At 41.4% G+C, this 20,338-nt stretch overlaps 1 protein-coding gene across 1 annotated transcript in view; it reads left to right on the forward strand.

The window, feature by feature from the left end:
• The first annotated feature begins 1,602 nt into the window (after positions 1-1,602).
• EXPH5 (exophilin 5) overlaps positions 1,603-20,338 on the forward strand; it is a 64,186-nt gene continuing 45,450 nt past the window's right edge. Inside the window, exon 1 of the mRNA XM_069470920.1 lies at positions 1,603-1,721. Within this exon, the coding sequence (XP_069327021.1) occupies positions 1,603-1,721 (119 nt within the window). The remainder of the gene's footprint in view (positions 1,722-20,338) is intronic.

The following is a 20,338-nucleotide window of genomic DNA, read 5'->3' on the forward strand; positions in this document are numbered from 1 at the left end:
CACTGTTATACTGGGAGCAGGGTAAAAGCTCATCAGTACCCACACTAAAAAGTCCTAAATGTATGCTGAATTAATAAACACACTAGAAAAATTGGACACCATATACAAGACACACTCCCAAATCACGATCATTAACAGAGACTATTTATAAAGGAGTTCTGTGTGCTGTACAATATTAGTGAACAGAATTGGTTGCTGTTTCATACAAATAACAAACATACACCCACGGAAAGTTATTTGAATGGCTAGCTGCCTAGACATGTCTTAAGTAATGACGATCAAGATGGGTAGCTGTCATTATGGTTTGGGTGCAGAACCAAAAGATAAATAGCAATTTTTGACATCATATTTTTGTTACAGATAAAAAAAATCTTTTTATCCACCATGAAAAGCAAGGATACACATGGAAGTACAATTTAAATGTTAGTAATCATCACTACCACATAAGAAATAACCAAATTAAGCTTATATGCAGCAGGAAAGTCAAGCTGACAAAGTTATTTTTGTATAGGAAGTAAAACCAAGAAACACATGTTTTCTGTAAAAGGTTTGATAATTTTTAAAATGTGTATACATGAATGTCTTCAGAAATTTCTATCATACTTCATTACAACGTGGAGTAATTGACTTTCTAGGAAAAGCTATTTCTGTGGTTTCATAGGATTACCTTTTGCTTTAGTCAGAGGATTAGGTATTTGAAAGTGGCACTTGTATACTTCTCTGAAAGAGTTTATTAAGACGATAATAAAATCTTACAGAAAACTTCTAACAGGTGTTTTCTACCATCCTTTGCTCCTGGACTGTCTTCTCCTAAAATACCATAAACAGTTTTTTGGTTTGTGTTTGTTTGGTTGGTTTGGTTTGTTTTTTCTAAAGCGTGAGAATGACTTTTGTTGGGACAATGGAGTGGGGGGTGTCTGAGGGATGGGAGGCTTGGCATAGAATTCATTTCCAAGGATACACTAATTTTAGCCCTTCAGCCAGGTCTGTCGACAGAGTTTAGTTCTTCCTGGTCTTTAATGTAATAAGTTTAGTTCTTCCTGGTCTTTCAAATAGGGTAACCCTCCTGCCAGTTCTAAATCTCCTACTTGAGATTCTATTTCCTGTGGGTTCTTAATTATTGAAAGGGAGGATTAGTCATAAATATCTTTGTTTTACACCCCTTCTACTAGTCAAGCTCAAGTTCTGAGAACAAACAGCAACAGCCAAAGCAAATACTTTGGGGCCAACACTTAAGTCTCACTTAGAGACAGAATTATGCAGGCTTGTTTGCTTAACAAGTCAGATGGGGAGTGTGGGCGAGAGGGAGGGGACGAAGGAGGGCCCGCCTCCCTTAGAAAGGGATTGGTTCGCTCTCTCCTTATTAGTCGTTGACTTTGCATTTCGGTTGGGCAGGTTGAGAGAAACATGTCATTAAGGTGTTGTCAAAATGAGCCCTGTAGGTGTGGGCCGTTCCCTAGGTTTGTGGTTTTACATTTTCAAAGGGGCGGACTTATTATTGGCTATGGGATCAAGTTCATGAAACTAGTCTTCTGTATCTTGAAAAATGCCATCGTAACAGGAGGCGCCAAGGAGCTTAAGAGTAACTCACACACCGTAAAAATGACGAAAGTTCCCCAGGGGTTTGATTTCAGTTTCCTAAATGACGAAGAAGCCAGGAAGATCCTTCAGGTGCTGGAAAGAAATGAGAAGCTACAGAGGGCAGAGAAGGACAGGATCAGGTACAGAACAAATGCCTTTCGCTCTCCCCTGGGCCTGAGTCCAGTAGGACCCGGGGTCCGCGACTCCGGGCGAGCAGGGCGTGCGCGGGGGCGGCGCGGAGCTTTTGCAGACACCTGCCTGGAGCTCCGCGACTCTGGGCCGCGCGCGCCGGGCGGATGCCGCGGAGCCTGCGGGTCGGGAAAAGGAAGTCTGCACTGAGTTCCTCTCTCAAGGACCTGGGGATGCCTGGTTGGTACTTCCCACACCCGGCACTCGGGACGGGCTCAGCTGCGAGCCTGGGGTCCCCCAGGGTGGCGGCGCGTTCTTCCGTGCGTTTCTCAGAGAGTGGGTCCCACGGGCTGTGCCGCCTTCGGCCGGGACGCTTGGGCGGCGCTCGGCCGCGTGGGATCCCGGCGCTGTGGGCGCTGCGGAGCGAAGTGGCGCGGTGCTCAGGTACCTCCTGGGCCGTCGCGGGGCGTGGGCCATTTCAGGCACTGTGATGGGGCGGGGGCGCCATGCGGAGCGGGATCCTGGCTGCTGCTCCCTCTGCGGCCCGCGCGCCCCCACGTGCTCACACAGATGCTCCAGGTTGTCCACCTTCTCCTCACACACTTTTCCCTCGGCCGCAGAGACACGTCTGTCCACCCCACGCGGACAGTCAGCGAGGCCCGGGAGAGCTGGCACCTTACGGGCGGCGAAGCGTCCCCACCCCAAGGGCAGGAGCTTGAGGAGCTTGTGAAATAGAGGCTTGTGTGGGTGACTGGGACTTGGACGCGTGAGGTTGGCTGGAATGAGTGGGTCTCCTTGTGTGTGATGCTGTGAGGAGGAAGTTTCTACAGAATTTCGCCCTTGACCTTACTATACACTGCTGTAGGTGAGGGATTAGTTACCAAAGAATGAAATCCAGAGATACAGGTAGTCAGTTTTTCTGCTGGGAAAGTGTGGGATAAGTCCTGGAATGAATTAAAGGGATTCTCTCATCAGTCTTGGAATAGACCCATCTGGGCTGCCTTTGGGTGACTGTGGAAAGGAACTCAGGGTGGCACTCTCAGGCCACAATATGTGGAATCAACTGGAATTATAAAGCCATTTTGTTTGTGATCGACTGGTGCTGTGAGTGAGTTCCAGGTTCCCAATTATTTCCAGGCCTGCCCACCTCCTGCTTCCAAAAAAAAAAAAAAATCCTCCAAGAACCCTCTTCAAATTGAGAAAGCCTAGTTGGTGTTTGCAGAAGGAATTAGAATATGCTGGTCCCAAGCCCTTCTTTTCCCTTATACATGACTCTCTGGGGGAGGAACGGATATTTAGAGTTTGATGGTGTGGATTTCACACCATTGTACTCTGCTTTTAGAAAAACAGGCTTCATCATTCCCCCCAAACTGTAAAAAGTGTGCTCTCCTGAGAACAGTATGTCCACACCCACACACAGCCACGTGCATGTACCCACACATAGGCACACCCACCTCTGGGAAGGAGAACTTCGGAACTGCATGGAGTTTGGCTTCAACACATATTCCAAAGGCACTAAGAAACTGTGGTTGTTCTCAGTGTATGTTACTGGAAGTGTTTCTTGTCTCTGAAGTGGACGGGACTTCTTAAGTGATCCATTGTATATTTGGGGAAATTGAGGGAAGAATTAGGAAATAACAAGGGGGAGGGAAGCTTCCATTTAGTATATTATCAGCTTGGGTTCTCCCGAACTATAGTCTTAGAAATAGTGATATAATTTATTTTAATTTGCATTCAAGAAAATTTTGACTTTTTATGTTTGACCCGGTGCTTGCTTTGTGTTTTCTTTATAGCAGCTCATGGTGCCCACTTCCGTTGACTTTAGAGGGAACCGTACCTACACATAGGTGGTAAAGCCATTGGTGTAGGCATTAAAAGGAAGGTCAAGACACATGTTCTGATTTCATGGCGCTCACATCCTAACTGAAACATCCACAGAAAAAGCTATAATGCTAAGACAAAATCAATACTGTAATTTTAAATTATTAAAATATATTTAATTACCCAAACAATTTGAAAAATGTCACCATTAAAATATAAAAATGATTTAAGGAAAGTAGATGCTTGAACTAAATGTCCAAGGAAATGATTTCTAGTACCTTCTTTTCCCCTGGTTAATTCCTGGCTTCCACTATCAAATACCCACGTCTGGATTGCAGTCTCCATGGGATTGTTCTGCTTACCTGCTTCAGGCTCATGGCATCGGTTTCAGTAGCAGATACTGACATGCAGAAAGGGCCTGAGATAACTTGTCAACTTGGCTGCTGCTTCTGCTTGTTTTCTTGATATATGTGATCGTCATATTTTCCAAATCAAAAATTAGGATCATGAATTATAATGCAAGAGAATAATGTTGGAGATAGTTCAACAGGCCTGAGATACTCTTGGAGGCCTTTTTACTATATTGAGAAACAGCCTCAAGATCTCTTAACTGGGGCAATAAAGGACCAAATGGGGAAGTTTGGAAAGTTAGCTGGTTGGGGAATAACTGATGTGTTCAGTTTTATCTATGATAGGCCTGAGGGATCTACTAAGAAGAAATACAGGTATCCTATGGCTAGCAATATAGACCTACAGTGTAATGCAGGCCCAGAGATGTTCAGATATGGAAGTTAAAGCTGTGAGAATAAACTGGGTGTAGTGGCACAAGCCTGTAGTCCCAGCTACTCGGGAGACGGAGGTGGAAGGATCGCTTGAGCCCAGGAGTGTGAGTCCAGCCTGGGCAGCATAAAGAGACCCCCATCTCCAACAAAAATAAAGACAAACAAAAGAATAAAGCTATGAGAGTGGTTGAGTTCACCAAGCAGGTGACAGCAGCTCCACCCACAGAAATGCTTCTGTACACACAGAAATACTTTCTGTACTGCAAAAGTATTTGGATTAAATATATAATTAATGTTTTTAATATATACAGAGTTTATTCCCATTTTTAGGAAAACACCAAGATTCAAATTGATAAATAGGCAAAAGATATAAATAACTCATTCATGCCAGAAGATATCCAAATGATAAACAAAACAGATGGGACAATATTCAGGTTCAGAGTAATAAATGAAAGTTGAAGTAACCTTAAGATACTGTGTTGCCGCTTTAAAAATAACAGAAAAAAACTATTGCTGAGGGTTGGAGTGATATGAATAGATTCTGCACATTGTTAGTGGCATTGTAAGCTGACTACAAGCGTTTCCTTGAGCAATATGCAATACCTATAAAGACAGGCCTTACCCTTGACTGAGCTGTCCAATTCCTGGATATTTCTCATTAGTAAGAGATTGGGGTGGAGGAGATGGCCACACCAACATTTATTAAGTACTGGTCTTTTTATATAATAATAGTAATTATTGTGCCAATAATAACAGCTAACATTTATTGGGCCCTTACTGTATACTAGGCATTGTACTAAACATGCTATACAGATTTGATTTATCCTCCCAATAACCTCTTTAGGTATATACTTTAATTCCCATTTCACAGAGAAGGAAACCATTTACAAAGGTTGAGTATTTTGTCTTAGTTAAGGCTGAGTTAAGAGCCAGAATTCAAACCCAGGTCTATCTTAAAACTATTTTTACCTACCAGTATTGAATAATCCTCACAACCATTCCTTGGGGTGAGTATTATTAATGGCTTTTTACAGACAAGAAACTGAAATTTAGTAAGGTTAAGGAACTTGCCTAGGGCCATACAGCTCATAAGAGGCAGAGCATCTATCTGGCTCCAAAACCTGTATTCTTTCCATATATATGTGCATATGTACGTATGTGCACACATATGCATCTATTATTCATATATTTCAAATATTGAATATGAATATTCAAATATTCATATATTTGTTTACATATAAACACACACGTAGATATTTTATGTAAATAATCTGAAGAGCATCTTACTTTCTACAAGTCTTTGAAAACTACAACTACATATCTCCCCTCCAGCCTCCACCACTGGGTCTCACGAATGGAACTCTGAAATAGAGAATACCGAAAGATTATGTCACCTTGGCAGCTCACCGATATCAATAAATCAAAAATGCTTATTTTTCCTACTGCAGGAAACTTACAAAGCATAAGATGTCACAGTGCCTAGTGTAATCACGTTTAAATACGGCATGTCTAGATTCAGACTATCTTTGCTCCATGGCAAGATTGCAACCCAGGAAAGTTTTCCAGGATTTAGTGTTTCTGATTCTGTCATTGAGCTGTAGCACAGTTCTGAATGGAACTGCGTATGTCAAAGTTGTGAAGTGGTCTGTAGCTGGTGGAAGCTGCAGCATCCTGCAGAAGTTAAAAGCCCGATACAAAAGCTTTCTACCTTCCCTCTCCTCTCCCAGCCTGTGTAGTCTGCCTCTGGCTAAGAGATAGTTTGAGGTGACACTGGATGTCTATGGATTGGGTGTCTACTATGTGCCAGACACTCTGTTGGCCCTGCGAATACAACAGAGAATAAAACACAGGTTCTGCCCCAAACGGCTGCAGTCTGTGCAAGTTTTTTGTTAGTGGTAGAACCTATAAAATGAAGTGTTTACATAAATGTAGCTCACCCTTAAGCAGCCCTATGTGGCCTGTAAAAGGGACGATAAGAACAATGCCCAAAATCACAGGCATACCCAATAGGCTTGAGTGTTCTGATATATTATCACCATCTGAGGTGTCTGCACTTTCCAACAACATCCAATTTAGTTACTTCCTTTAAACTGAGGGGAGAACTTTCTCTCGGATACATTCTCCTGTTCAGTTACTCCTGTGGATTGTTCTCCGTGGGCAATACACACAGAACTACTAGTAACAGTATAGTTCCATATACCAAGGTTGGGAGCTGTGTTCTTTTTAAGCTGGGTGACATTATATAATAACTCTTTTAGCTTTTCAAGTCTTTCTTATCTGTTTGTTTTTATCCTCATCCTAAACCTGACAAAGCAGGTATTTTTATGTTTTTCAAATGCTAATAATAAGAACAACTGTAATAATAGCTAACAATTGTTGGGCACTTGCTTTATGCTAAGCTCTCGATGTGCATTATCTCATTTAATTCTCACAACAACCTGATGAGTTAAGGGATATTTTAATCTCCACTTTACATAGGACACATAGGATAAATATCAAGCTTGAGATAATACCGCTAGGAATGTCAGAGTTGGGAACTCCATCTGTACATCACTGTGCAGTACTGCCTCCTACAGGACAAAAAAGTGGAAGTGACTTTCCTCCCATGACCTGTCCAGCTTGTAACAGAGCCAGGACTGAGATTATTCACTTTCAAACTCTTACTATTTCCACTGACAATGAAAATAAAAAACCCCACGCAATTCAGGATAGTCACGTGCCCAACTAAAAGTTGGGGATAGTATTACTGAGGCAAATAGATATTGGGGAACATCTAGTCTTATCTGCCTCTATAGAAAAAAATGCTAGCAACTGTTTATGTTTTTAAAAAATGCATGTTTGCATTTTATAAGGATATACTTCAAACTGTCAAAAAGGTTATCTTTGGGAAATGATATTTAAAGGGACTTTAACTCTTTTCCTATTATACTATATTATTTCTCACAGTTATCATGTTTTTTAAAAATAAGTAATGATGACTATTTCTTTTGATAATAAAGAAGTACATAATAGTGTGATGCGCACCGTTTAGGGGATGGGCACGCTTGAAGCTCTGATTGGGGGGTGGGGAGGGGAGCTGAAGGGGAATATACATAATCTAAACTTTTGTACCCCCATAATATGCTGAAATAAAAAAAAAAAGAAATACAGAATGTTTGACTATTTTTATCTTCATAAATGTCTTTTAAAATAATTTCTTTTAAAAAATGTCTAGATGTTTTTCTGCCCTTGTCATTTTCTTTGTAATGTTGATATGTACATGGGTAAGTTGGGACATCAGCCTTGATTCCTCGCCAAGGATTGGAGAGCCTTACACACTTAGTAGGTAGTCCAAACCGAGTCAAATGGAATTTAACTTTCTGCTGTGTAGGAAATACAAGGGAAAGGGAAAAAAAGATCAGGGGAAACCAGGTAAAGGACAAAAGAAGGTCTAATTAAGGTTAGTCATAAGCACAGATGGTCTTAAACCTGAGAACCATGTGAGGGTAAGAGGGAGATCAGGTTAAGGTTAGTAAGAACCTTACTAATTTCCTTCCCTGTTTCCTAAAACTGAGAAGGCAGCTAAGAACCTCGCTGAGGCATAGTCTTTCACACACGTGGGTAAATTCCCTCCTTTGCCTTCATTCAGGTCTGTTTTTCTGCAGTTCGTTACTGCACAAACTGTGATATGTGAGAGCTATAAACTCACCCCCCTCTCCTTCTCAGGGATGTTTCCTTATTGACATTGCCAATTGCCCCATTAAAAGGCTGTATTTCAAATATTAACTTGGCATACTACAAGAGCAGCTTCCTCGTTCCACTGGGTTTAGGCTTTCTAATGATGAAAGAGGAAATTGGGGGCTGCCGTGACCAGATCCCCCACCCCCAACAAAAGGTTGTGATTTTTTATGTTGGTCAAGTTTGCCTCGGTTTCAGCTTTAAAACAATGCATTTAACAGCCGTTGAAAGAGGAAAGGGGATGGAGGTGAGAGTAACTTACCTTGGCAACCACTGTTTTCTGCATCACTATAGTTTTATCTTTTGAAGAGTGCTGTATAAGTAACGAACTATAGAAATGATCCCAAAGTATAGTCTTAAGAATGTTATATATAAATGGAAGCACAGAGTACATAACCTTTTGAGAATGGCTTGTCTCAGCGAAATGCCTTTGAAATTCATGCTGGTTGTTGTATCAATAATTCATTCCTTTCTATTGCTGAGTAGTATTTCATTGTATAAATAAATTTGCTTATCCATTCACCTGCTAAAGGATATTTGCATTGTTTCTAGGTTTTGGTGATTATTGAATAGTGCTGCTATAAATATCCATGTACAGATTTTTGCATAAATGTAAGGTTTTATTAGGAGTGGAGTTTCTGGATCATATTCTTGAATTTGTAAGAAACTGCCAAACTCTTTTCCCCATTTGTACCATTTTGCATTCCTACCAGCAATGTATGAGAATTCCAATCTCTTTCTTAGTCATTTGGGTTGCTGTAACAAAATGCCTTAGACTGGGTAATCTATAAACAACAGAAATCTATTGCTTACAATTCTGGAGCCTGAGAAGTCCAAGATAAAGGCACCAATAGATTCAGTGACTGGTGAGGGCCCATTCCCATAGATGGTGCCTTCTACGTGTCCTCACATGGCAGAAGGGGCAAAAAGGCTTCTTCCGAAGCCTCTTTTATAAGCATACTAGACCGAGTGTGGTGGCTCATGTCTGTAATCCTAGCACTTTGGGAGGCTGAGATGGGAGGATCACTTGAGACCAGGAGTTCAAGACCAGTCTGAGCAACATAGTGAGACCCCATTTCTACAAAAAATAGAAAAATTAGCCAGGCATAGTGGCACACACCTGTAGTCCTAGCTACTCAGGATGCTGAGGCAGGAGGATTGCTTGAACCCAGGAGTTGAGGTTGCAGTGAGCTATGGTAATGCCACTGCACTTCAGCCTGGGCAACAGAGCAAGACCCTGTCTCAAAAAATAATAATAATAATAATAAGGGCACTAATACCATTCCTGTGGGCAGAGCCCTCTTGACCTAATCACCCCCCAAATGCCCAAAGGCCCCATCTTTTAATACCAACAACTTGAGGGTTAGGGTTCAACATATGAATTTGGAGGGGACACATACATTCAGATGGTAACACAGTAACTTTTCAATCTTGCCAGCATTTTGTATTTTCCATAATTTTTATTTTAACCATTCTAATAGGTTTGTAGTGGTATCTTATCATGTTTTAATTTGCATGTCCCTAATGACTGGTGATAGTAAACAACTTTGCATGTTCCTATTTGCCTTTCTTATATTCTGTTTAGTGAAGTATCTGTTAAAATCTTTTGTATGTTTTTAATTGGGTTGTTTCTTTTCTTGCTGTTGAATCTTGAGAATTCTTTATATATTCTGGATATAAATCGTTTGTTGAATATGGGGTTTGAAAACATTTTCTTCCCATCTGTAGCATGTCTTTTAATTCTTTTACAGTGTCTTTGCAGAGTAAAATGTTTTCATTTTGATGAAATCCAATATATCATTTTTTTCTTTTATGAATCATGCTTTTGGTAGTATTCTAAGAACACTCAGCCTAAACCCAGATTACAAAGATTTTCTCCTATGATTTCTTTTTATAGTTTTATGTCTTACATCAATCCATTTTGAAATAATTTTTATGTAAAGTATGAGGTTTAGATTGAGGTTTATTTTATTTTATTTTTGCCTATAGATGCCTGATTATCCCAACACCATTTGTTGAAAGACTATCCTTCAGTGAGTTGCCTTTGTACCTTTGTAAAAAAAATGTACTGTATTTTTAGAGTCTGTTTCTGGACTCTTGTTATGTTCCATTGATTTATATGTCTTTTCCTTCACGGATACTATGCCATCTTGATTACTGTGGCATTATTTTAAGTCTTAACATCAAGTAGTATGATTTCTACAATTTTATTATTCTTTTTCACAATTGCTTGTCTTTATAGTTATTTTGCTTTTCCATATAACTTTTTAAATTTAAGTTTATAATTGTTTATTGCTAGTATAGAGAAACACAATTGATTTTTTTGTATTGCTCTTGTATCCTGTCACTTAGCTAAATTCGCTTATTAACTCTGGGATATTATTACATTTGTTTTGGTAGTTTTGGGGGGTGATTTTTTTATATAGCCAATCATGTCATCTGCAAATTGAGACAGTTTTGTTTGTTTGTTTGTTTGTTTTATAGAGAGGGAGTCTCACCATGTTAACCTAGGCTGATCTTAAACTCCTGGGCTCAAGCAATCCTCCAGCCTTGGCCTCCCAAAGCATCAGGCTTACTGGCATGAGCCACTGCTCCCACCCAAGACAGTTTTATTTCTTCCTTTCCAATGTGGCTATAAGTTTTTTTATAGATGCCTTTTATCAGGTTCCATTTCTTGCTTGCTGAGAGTTTTTTTATCACGAATGTATGTTGAGTTTTATCAAACCCTTTTCTGTATCAATTAATATTATATGGCTTTTCTTTAGACTACTGATATAGTTATTTACAGTAATCTATTTCAAAATATCAAACCAGCTTTATACAGTTGCAGATTGAACTGTATCCTTTAAAAAAAAGACATACTGGAGTCCTAATTTGCGGTACCTCAAAACGTGATCTTATTTGAAGATAGCGTCTTTACAGAGGTCATCAAGTTAAAATGAGGTCGTTAGAGCAAGCCCCATTCTAGTATGACTGATGGCCTTATAAAAAGGGGAAAAATCTGGACACAGAGACAGACAGACACACAGGGAGAATGCCATGTGCAGACGGGAGTTACGCTGCCACAACCAAGGACCTACCAGAAGCGAGGAGGGAAGCCTGGGACAGATTCTCCCCTAGCACCTTCAGAGGGAGCATGGCCCTGCCAGCACCTTGTTCTGTAGCCTCCCGAACTATGAGCCAATACATTTCTGTTGTTCCTGTCACTCAGTTTATCGTGCTTTATTATGGCAGCCCTAGCAAACTGGTACACTTACATTTTCAGGAAAATCCTACTTGATCGTGGTATATTACTCTTTTTATATGTTTTTTACTCCATTTGCTAATATTTCGTGGAGGATTTTTGCATTTGGGTTTATGAGGGATACTGATATACAGTTTTCTTTTATTTTGTATACTATTTTTGTCTGGTTTTAGTGTCAGGTTAATTCTGGCCTTGTAAAGTGACTTAGGAAGTGTTTTCCATTTTCTGGAAGAGATTGTGTAGCGTTGGTGTCGTTTCTTCCTTAAATGTTTGGTAAAATTCACCAATAAAACGATCTGGAACTGGAAGTTTCTTTTTTGAAAAGTTTTTAACTATGAATTCAATTTATTTGACAGGCATAGTACTATTTAGGTTATTTCATCATGGGTGAGTTTGAGAGTTTGTGGTTTTGAGAAATGGATCTCTTTTATCTAAGTTGTCATTTATGTGCATAAAGTTGTTTATAGTATTCACTTTATTTACTGATTATCCTTTTAATGTCTGATATAGTGATAGCTCCTCTTTCATTTCTGATATTGGTAGTCTGTGTCTTTTTCCTATTTTTCTTTTTCAGTCTTGCTAAACATTTATCAATTTTATTGCTTTTCAAAGGATCAGTTTTTTGTTTTGTTTTGATTTTTCTCTATTGTTTTTCTGTTTCAATTTCATTGCTAGCTTTAGGTATATTTTGCTATTTTTTCCTACTTTCTTAAGATAGAAACTTAGATTATTGGTTGAAGACCTTTCTTCTTTTCCAGTATAAACAATTAATGCTATAAATTTCTCTCTAAGCACAGCTTTAATTGCATCCCATACGTTTTGAGGTACTTTTATTTCATTATTGATTTTAGATTTTTTCTCTTTTCTAGATGTAAACATTTAGTGATATAAATTTTCATCTCAGTCTTGCTATAGCTTTGTCCCACAAATTTTGATATGTTGTATCTTTATTTCATGCAATCCAATGCATATTTTTATTTCCCTTGAGACTTTCTCTTTCCCCTGTAGATTATTCTAAAGAGTGTTCTTTAATTTTTAAGTGTTTGGAAATTCTTATGTTACATTTCTATCACTGATTGATAGTTTAAGTCCATTATTGCTAAGAATATACTTTATATGATTTCAGCTCTTTTAAACTTGCTAAAGTTTGTTTTATAACCCAAATTATGGTCTATTATGCTGACTATTCCATTCACTTACGTTGAAAGAATATGTACTCTGCTGCTATTGTTTGGTGGAGAATTCTATAAATCTTGATAAGATACATTTAGTTTCTGTTGTTTAGTTTTATATTCTTGCATTTTATCTATTCTGTCAGTAACGGAGAGAAGGGTGTTGAGATTACAACTATGATTGTGGATTTGTCTACTTTTTTCAATTCTGATTTTTGCTTCATGTATTTTGAAGCTCTGTTGTTAAGTGCATACACACTTCGGACTGGTATGTCTTCTTGGTGAATTGATACTCCTATTATGTAATGCCCCTCTTTATGCTTTGTAATATGTTTTTCTCTGAGTTCTACTTTGGTGTTAATATAGCCACTCCTTTCTTTTGATTAGTGTTTGCGTGAAACACCTTTTCCAATCATTTTACTTCTAACACACCTATATTAGTATATTTGAAGTGAGTTCCTGGTAGACTGCATTTAATTGGGTCTTATTTTTTTATTTATTCTGACAACTTCTGTCTTTTAATTCATGTGTTTATTTAGATCATTTACATTAAATGTAATTATTGATATGTTTGGGGTTAGGTCTACCCTTTTATTTGTTTTCTATTTGTTCTCTCTTTTTTCATTCCTGTTGCCCCCTTTCCTGCCTTCTTTTTGGTTATTTGCAACATTTTTAGTATTCTATTTAAATGTAATTATTGTAATTTTCACTATGTATCTTTCTATAATGTTTTTAGTGGTTGCCCCAGAGATACATGCATAACTTTTCAGTTTAGTTAGACTCAGCATTTTATTACTTCGAGTGAAGTCTAGAAGCCTTATCACTATGCAGGTCACCTTACCTCCCTGCTTTATGTTGCAGTTGTTTTATATGTTAGAACTACATACATTAAAAATCCCATCAAATAATGTTATAATTTTTGCTTTTAACCATCAAATATATTTTAAAGAACTCAAGAAGAGAACAGTCTATTTTATTTACCCACATTTACCACTTCTATTGCTCTTTCTCCATTCCAGATGTTCCAAGTTTCCTTCTGGGATGATTATTATTCCCCTTTACCATCTGAAGAACTTCCTTTAGCAATTCCTGTACAGCAAGTCTGCTGGAAATAAATTCTCTGTTTTCCTTTATCTGAGAATGTCTTTTTTTACATTTTCATTCCTAAAGAATCTTTTCATTGGATATAGAATGCAGGGTTGATGGTTCTTTTCTCTTAGCACTTTATGAGGTTGCTTTTGTGTGTTCCTCTCTCTGTATAATTTTCCCAGTACTTTCTGGTTCCCTGGAGCTCCTCCTCTCAGTTCTCTGACCTCTAGTGAGAGGACAGAAAAAGATAAAAAGCAAAAGATGTTTACCACATCCTCTTGGGACTACAGCACCTTATATTGATCAGAAGGGAAGATTCCCTTCCCTCATAGTTCAGTGCATATGAGCTCTCTGCGTCACTGTATGTTTACGTACTATGTGGGTCAAGCATGTGCAGCACTTCCCAGTAGGTGGAGACTTCAGTGTTACAATTAACTAAAGGGTACTGTAAGGCAACTAAGGCCGCTTAAAACACTTTAAACTGATCTTGAGACTTATGACCATCTACACAAAAGGAGCTACTTGAAAATACCTTTTGTGCATTGTATTTCTTTCGGCTTCCTTGCTTTGTTGTTTATCTCTAAGTTCAAAGGAAACCTGCCTGAGTTTTGTTAAACATTAAAAGCAGATGGTGGGGAACTTGCATTCTTCAGACAAAAAACTATTAGAATTTATAAATGAATTCAGTAAAGTTTCTGGATACAAAATTAACGTAAAAAATCAGTAGCATTTCTATATGCCAACAGCAAACAATCTGAAAAAGAAATCAAGAAAGCAATCTCATTTATATTAGTTACCAAAAAAAAAAAAAAAAATCCTAGGAATAAATTTAACCAAAGAACTGAAAGATCTCTATAATGTAAACTATAAAATACTGATGAAAGAAATTAAAGAGGACTCAAAAAAGTAGAAATATATCCCATGTCCATGGATTAGAAGAATTAACATTGTTAAAATGTCCATATTACCCAAAGCAATCTATAGATTGAGTGCAATCCCTATTGAAATACCAATGACATTATTCACAGAAATAGAAAAAACATCATAAAATTCATATGGAGCCACAAAAGACCCAGAATAGCCAGAGGATACTGAGCAAAAAGAGCAAAGCTGGAGGCACATTACATGACTTCAAAATGTACTACAAAGCTATGGTAACTAAAACAACATGGCACTGGCATAAAGATAGACACACAGACCAATGAAACAGAATAGAGTTTTAAAAATTACTTAATCACAAGGATAAATGACTAGCAGAATTACTAGGCAAACAAACAAACAAAATAAAAACCTCACATGTTGTGAGGATTTAATGTTTCCCCGAGCTCAGGGGAGCTGGTAAAACTCCTTAGGAGATCATTGTCTGCATATAAGTCAGGCTCCAACCAGGAAAACACTCAGGAAAATAGGAAAACCTACTCAGTATTTAAAACAGAATGTAGTGCAGTGAATTGGTTACACAGAGATAAAAAGAAGCCAGAAACCAATCAAGGGACAATGAGGCAAACCAGAGATTGACAACAGGCGGACGCCTCCCTGGGCTGCAGTCAGTGATGTGCTAGCAGGTAACTGGCTCTCGGGGTGGGGCTGGGAGGGGGGGCCGGGGGGGGGGAGCTCTGATTTATAGCATGGGCCAGTTTCAAGCTAGTAACAGTTTAACAACCAGCTTGCAAAATTCCTGAATATTTAACCAACTGCTCCTGTGTGCCAGTACAAGCCAGCTCTAGCACACCACTGGCTGGAGAGAAAGAGGAGCAGGTGGTGGTATCCAAGTCCACAGGCAAGGATCCCCAAAGAGAAACCAGAACCACAACAAGTGTGACTGGGGATTTGGAGATGTAGGAGAGATCGTCATTTCCAGAAGTTCTGCATGAGGCAGAGGGAGGAGGAGAAATACTCAGACTTTTCCCTTCCCTTTAATCTCCTGCCAGTTCCTGGCCAAACCCATTTGGAAGCCACTGGGCAGTTTGTAAGACCCTGGGAAATGCAGCCTGCAAGGGTCACCTCCTGGCAGCACAGAGCACAGCAGGGGAAGGACAATTGCTTGTCCTCTTCTTTCCTCTTCCACCCCTGTTGATCTCTTCTGTCATCCTTCAGATTCTGCATTTTCTCATTGCCCATCATGGCTTCCCTGCCTGAAAATTCTCATGAATTTCCCTTCCCATTATCCTATACTCATGTTCCTGCCCATTCTTTGCTCTTTTACAGTTTCTCTCTCTTGCATTTGCACCTTTTGGGAATTGCCATCTGCTGTTGCTGCTCTGTGCTGCTGCTTCTCTCCGCCTTGCTCCTCTCTGGGATTTCTTCCCAGAAGGGAGCCCTGATCAGGCTCTCTCATGTGCGTGGGAGTCAGGGTCTTTGTGTGGGCGGGAAGGAAGTCTCACTCAGGGCACCTTGGGCAGAGGGGGCTTTGCGGAAAGGTTATATGTGGGCTGAAACTGGAATTTGAAGGATTTGAGGGCCCCAGAAGCTTCGAGGGACCAGCTACTCACTCTGCTTGCTCACCTCCCTCAGCCCAGTCTGTCCTCCTCCCAGGATGCATTTGATTCCCTCGCCTCATGCTGCCTTCTTCACCTGGCTGATTCTCCCTGGCCCAGACTTTGATGGTCATGACCATCATGCCGGGTCACCTGCTGCATCTCCAGCCACCCTGTGGATGGGCTGCGCTGTGGCCAGACGTCCTGTCTGTAGCACCTCTCGGGGGGGAAGCTTAGTGCTGGAATTTCTAAGCAGGGGCTATAGACCATCTTGTTTGGCTAAAGTGATGTAGTGTTGACGTGGCAGGCGCTGAGGCTCACCTGTCCAGGAGGGAGTTGTGCGCTTGCTTTCTCTGTACTGACTCTGCTTCTCCTTTCTGGGTGCCCATCCGGGCACTAAAGCTAATGACACATCTGATGTGTCTGCCTGGCATCTGTGATGACAGGTCTTAGGCCACAGGCTCTGCTAAGACAGGGATTCTCAGCCCCGGCTGGAATTACAACCACCTGAAGAACTCTCCAAACTACCAGTGCTAGGCTCCACCCCAAGACGTTAATTGTTGTGTGACCAGGTTGCCATGGGTATTGTTTTAAAGCTCCCCCAGTGACTCTAATGGGCACTAAGATCCCATCCTGGCTGCCTGGGGACTTGGGTCACTGACCTCACCTGTCACATCCTTCCTACATTCCACTCCTATGCGTGAGTTGAGAGACTCGATCTCTCGAGAAACTCTGTGGTTTAGGAGAAGAAAGCCTCATGCCCTAGCAAAGGGCAATGACAGGGCTATTCCCCACACAAATGTGATACACCTTGTTTCTAGTACTTTCCCACTTCAAAATTGCTTGGCAGGATCAAAGGGACCTTCTGCCTCTGGAGCTATTAAGTCAGGCAACTGGAAGAATCCTTTTTACTTTTTGTTGTTTTTTGTTTTATTTTACTGCCCACTTAGTGTGGGTTATACGTAAACACAAATGCCCGTCATGTCCACAAGCTGATTAGATCCTGGCCTTGTCACCTGGCTTCCTTGAACCCCACTGTAGTCATAAGTTCTTCACGTTGGCGGTTGAGTGGTTATGTTCAATGCCCATTTAAAAAATTGCTGCCATGTATTTTGTGTGTAGTTCTCTTCTTTTCTTCCAGATGCCACAAAGGTATATAAAAGTGACTTCTGGGATTGTGCATAATTAAGGGTAGGTCTAAGTTGCTGGCTTAATTACTGCATTTGCACTTGAGCTTGTGCTTTGAAGCTCCCCTTTAGCATCACCAGGGACTGGGTGAGAGCTCTGTTTGCTGAAAGCGGTCCCCTAAGTAGTGGCTGTTAGGCCAGCAGGGGGGATTCTAACAATGGCCTTGTCCATGCAGAATGTGTTCCAGAGGGTGTGTCCATCTCTCTGTGCTCTCTGATCTGCTTCTTGGTGCCTCTTCCTCCTTAAGGACACCAGTTTCTTCCCTATTCTCAGCAACCCCCCTCACTACCCCACCAAAACGTGTTCTTAGTTGTAGGTTACGATATAGCACTGGCTCTACAGAAGGCAACTGGGAAGCCCAATAAATTAGGTCATGTCTATCCGCGGCTCTTTAATGGCTCTGCCACTGCCATCCAGGCAAAAGTCTTTAAAAGGTTTATGAGTAACACACTCCCGCCAGGGTAGCTGTCTCCACCTTCAAAGCCACACCAGGCCCCACCCTCAGCTGGCTCGACCAGCTCTTTGTACGCCCAGTTCTGCTGAGCTCTGGCTCCAGCTTCTTCCCCAGATTTCTTTTCACTTCCCCTATGTGTCAACTTATAGCACCTTGTTCTGGGCCTCCCAGAGCCTTAAGGAGTGTTCACAGGAACAAACCAATCCATAAACTGTAAAATTTGTTGTTAAAAACAATTTGCATATGTCTAAAAACCAACTCACAAATATCGTGAATGCCACAATTTCCAAACAGTGCTCCAAAACAACAATAGTTTTATCATTAAAGTGACAAAAATGCTTTTCTGTTCTCACCTTACCTGAGCTCCATCTCTGAGGTACCGCGGACACTCACAGACGGCAGCCTCCTGAAGCTGGAAGCTTCTACAGCTCCAGGGGCCTGGGTCATTTCGGGAGGTAGGCCAGGTCCTGGCGACTCCTTTGGCTGGGATCTACTTTCCTTCCTGGGAGGCAAGTGGTCATCAGGAGTTCTGGGTTGTAGGTCAGCCAAGCATCAAAATGAAGTGCTGGGAGTAGCACTGCAATTTCACCTCTTTCTCTTGGAGCTGCCAGGTATGACCAGCTCTTCCTTTTGCAGCATTAAGATAGTTGTCCTGGAACCTGTCACTGCCTCAGGACCCTCCTGTCAGTGCTGTACAGCTTCAGGGGTCAGAGGACTGGGGACCTCTGTGTTCCTCTCTAAAGTGAGAGACCCATAGGATAGATTTTTCTTTTCCTTATCATGATTCAACAGCACCTGTTCAGCCGCACTCACTTATTCAGCAGATGTGTTTGGGATCCTACTGTGAACCTGGTACCAGAGATGCAAAAATGCTCTGTCACCTCTCAATGTAGTGAAGGAGACGGATTTGAAAAGAGTATATTTGCTATAATGTGGCAAATAAGATAGTCACACACAGGGACACAGAGGCCATTTAGCCCCATATGGGGTCTCAGAGAAGACTTGCTGGATGAAGTGAGTCTTGACGAGGTGAATAAAGGTGGGGAGGGCCTTCCAGATGCAGCGAAGGGCATCCCGTAAGGAGCAAAGGCATGAAAGGCTACGGTGAATTCAACTCGTGTTCCCTCAGCAGTGGGTGTCACTAGATTACAACGTGAGAGGCAACACCCGGCAAGAGGGTGAGCTAGGGGTGGCCGGGGTGGGTCGCGGAAGGCCTGGGTGCTGTGCTGAGGCCCCTGCACTTGACAAAACCAGAGGGAAAGGGGAGTCGCTGAAATGCTTAGAGCAACGGAGTGATGACGTCAAACTTGCTTCCCAGGCAGATGCTCTGGGTGAAGGGTGAAGGCTGGCTTAGGGGAGAGTTGTGTTTAGGGACCTTGACTAGGGATGAAAAGAAGGTGAGAGACTGGGGACATACTTGCAAAGTCAAATTAGCAGGATTTGGTGGCTGACAGGATGCAGGAGGAAGGAAAAAGGAGAGTTCATGTGAACTCATGTTTCTGGCTCTGATGAAATTTTGGCATTTGACCTACTGTTTACACTGAAACCAGTGGATCCAAGTGGACTCTATACTTTGTGCTTCCAGGGTAAGGTAACACATCTGAATACTAAGGGACATCGATTCCTCTCTGAACTTTGAAATATTTAGATACGAATCTCTTGATGTGCATTATCTCTTAGCAATTGAGGCCTCAGATTTTAGGCCTGTGACCAGGATTGGGGGTGAGGGGAGGACTGGGCAGATTTCAAAGCAGAATTTTGGCCAAGGGAGCTTGGAACTTGTTCCCCAGCTCCAGATGGCCTGGTGAAGGACTTCTGGGGGAGCCGCTGAAAGCAGCCACCTGACAGGAGAGGAAGGAACTGATTGGCCTAGAGGGGCCGCCGCGAGGCAAGCGATGGTGCACAGCCTGCTGGACAGCAGGTGCCCGGCGAGCCAGAGGAAGCTGCCGGTGCTGTCATTTCCTCCCTGCAGCTTTGGACTTTGGTGGGGAGCTTTATCTTTCTCCTATTCTAAGCAAAAATAATCAAGATCAACTGATCATTGAGACACCCCCTTCCAAAAAAATAAAGCAAGACACTTCATTTCAAGTGGCTGCTTCTCCTCCCTGAAGCAGCAGCAAGCTGGCCTTCAGCAGCGCCCTGCCCTCTGGGACAGGGTAAGCACAGTGTTTTTCGCCTTCAGCGAGCGGGGGACCCCCCTCTTCAGTGTGTCCTGCCCACCAGCACAGGGCACTGTGGACTTGGGTTTTGAAGCTTGTCCAGAGTCACTGAGGAGAGAGGCCAAGTCATCATTCTATCTTGTGCCACCCAGCACCCACCAGGTAAGCTGCAGGGCACCAGGATGAAGCCTCTGGGAGATTGGCCCTGGTATTCAGAATTTGCTTCAGTATATGGAACACCGCTAGGTTCAGAGCAGCAAGGCTGAAAATTATATTTTCAGCATGCATGATGATAAAGTGAAGAGATATCCCTTTCCTAGTTTATTATGGAGTGTGTTTATTTAAATGAGTCCCAACATTTGGGGGATTGAGATTGGTGGTGTTTCCATTTGTATTAAAATAAGAGATACTTGACAAAAATATTTTTGAAGACCTCCTATTTGTATGGGCTACACAGTCAGCTATGGTAAATGCAAAGTGTAGGACCCAAGAAATTTATAATCTATTTGGGAAGACAGGACATGA

The sequence above is a fragment of the Eulemur rufifrons genome, chromosome 6, assembly GCF_041146395.1.
Source record: "Eulemur rufifrons isolate Redbay chromosome 6, OSU_ERuf_1, whole genome shotgun sequence".
In the NCBI taxonomy this organism is placed as follows: domain Eukaryota; kingdom Metazoa; phylum Chordata; class Mammalia; order Primates; family Lemuridae; genus Eulemur; species Eulemur rufifrons.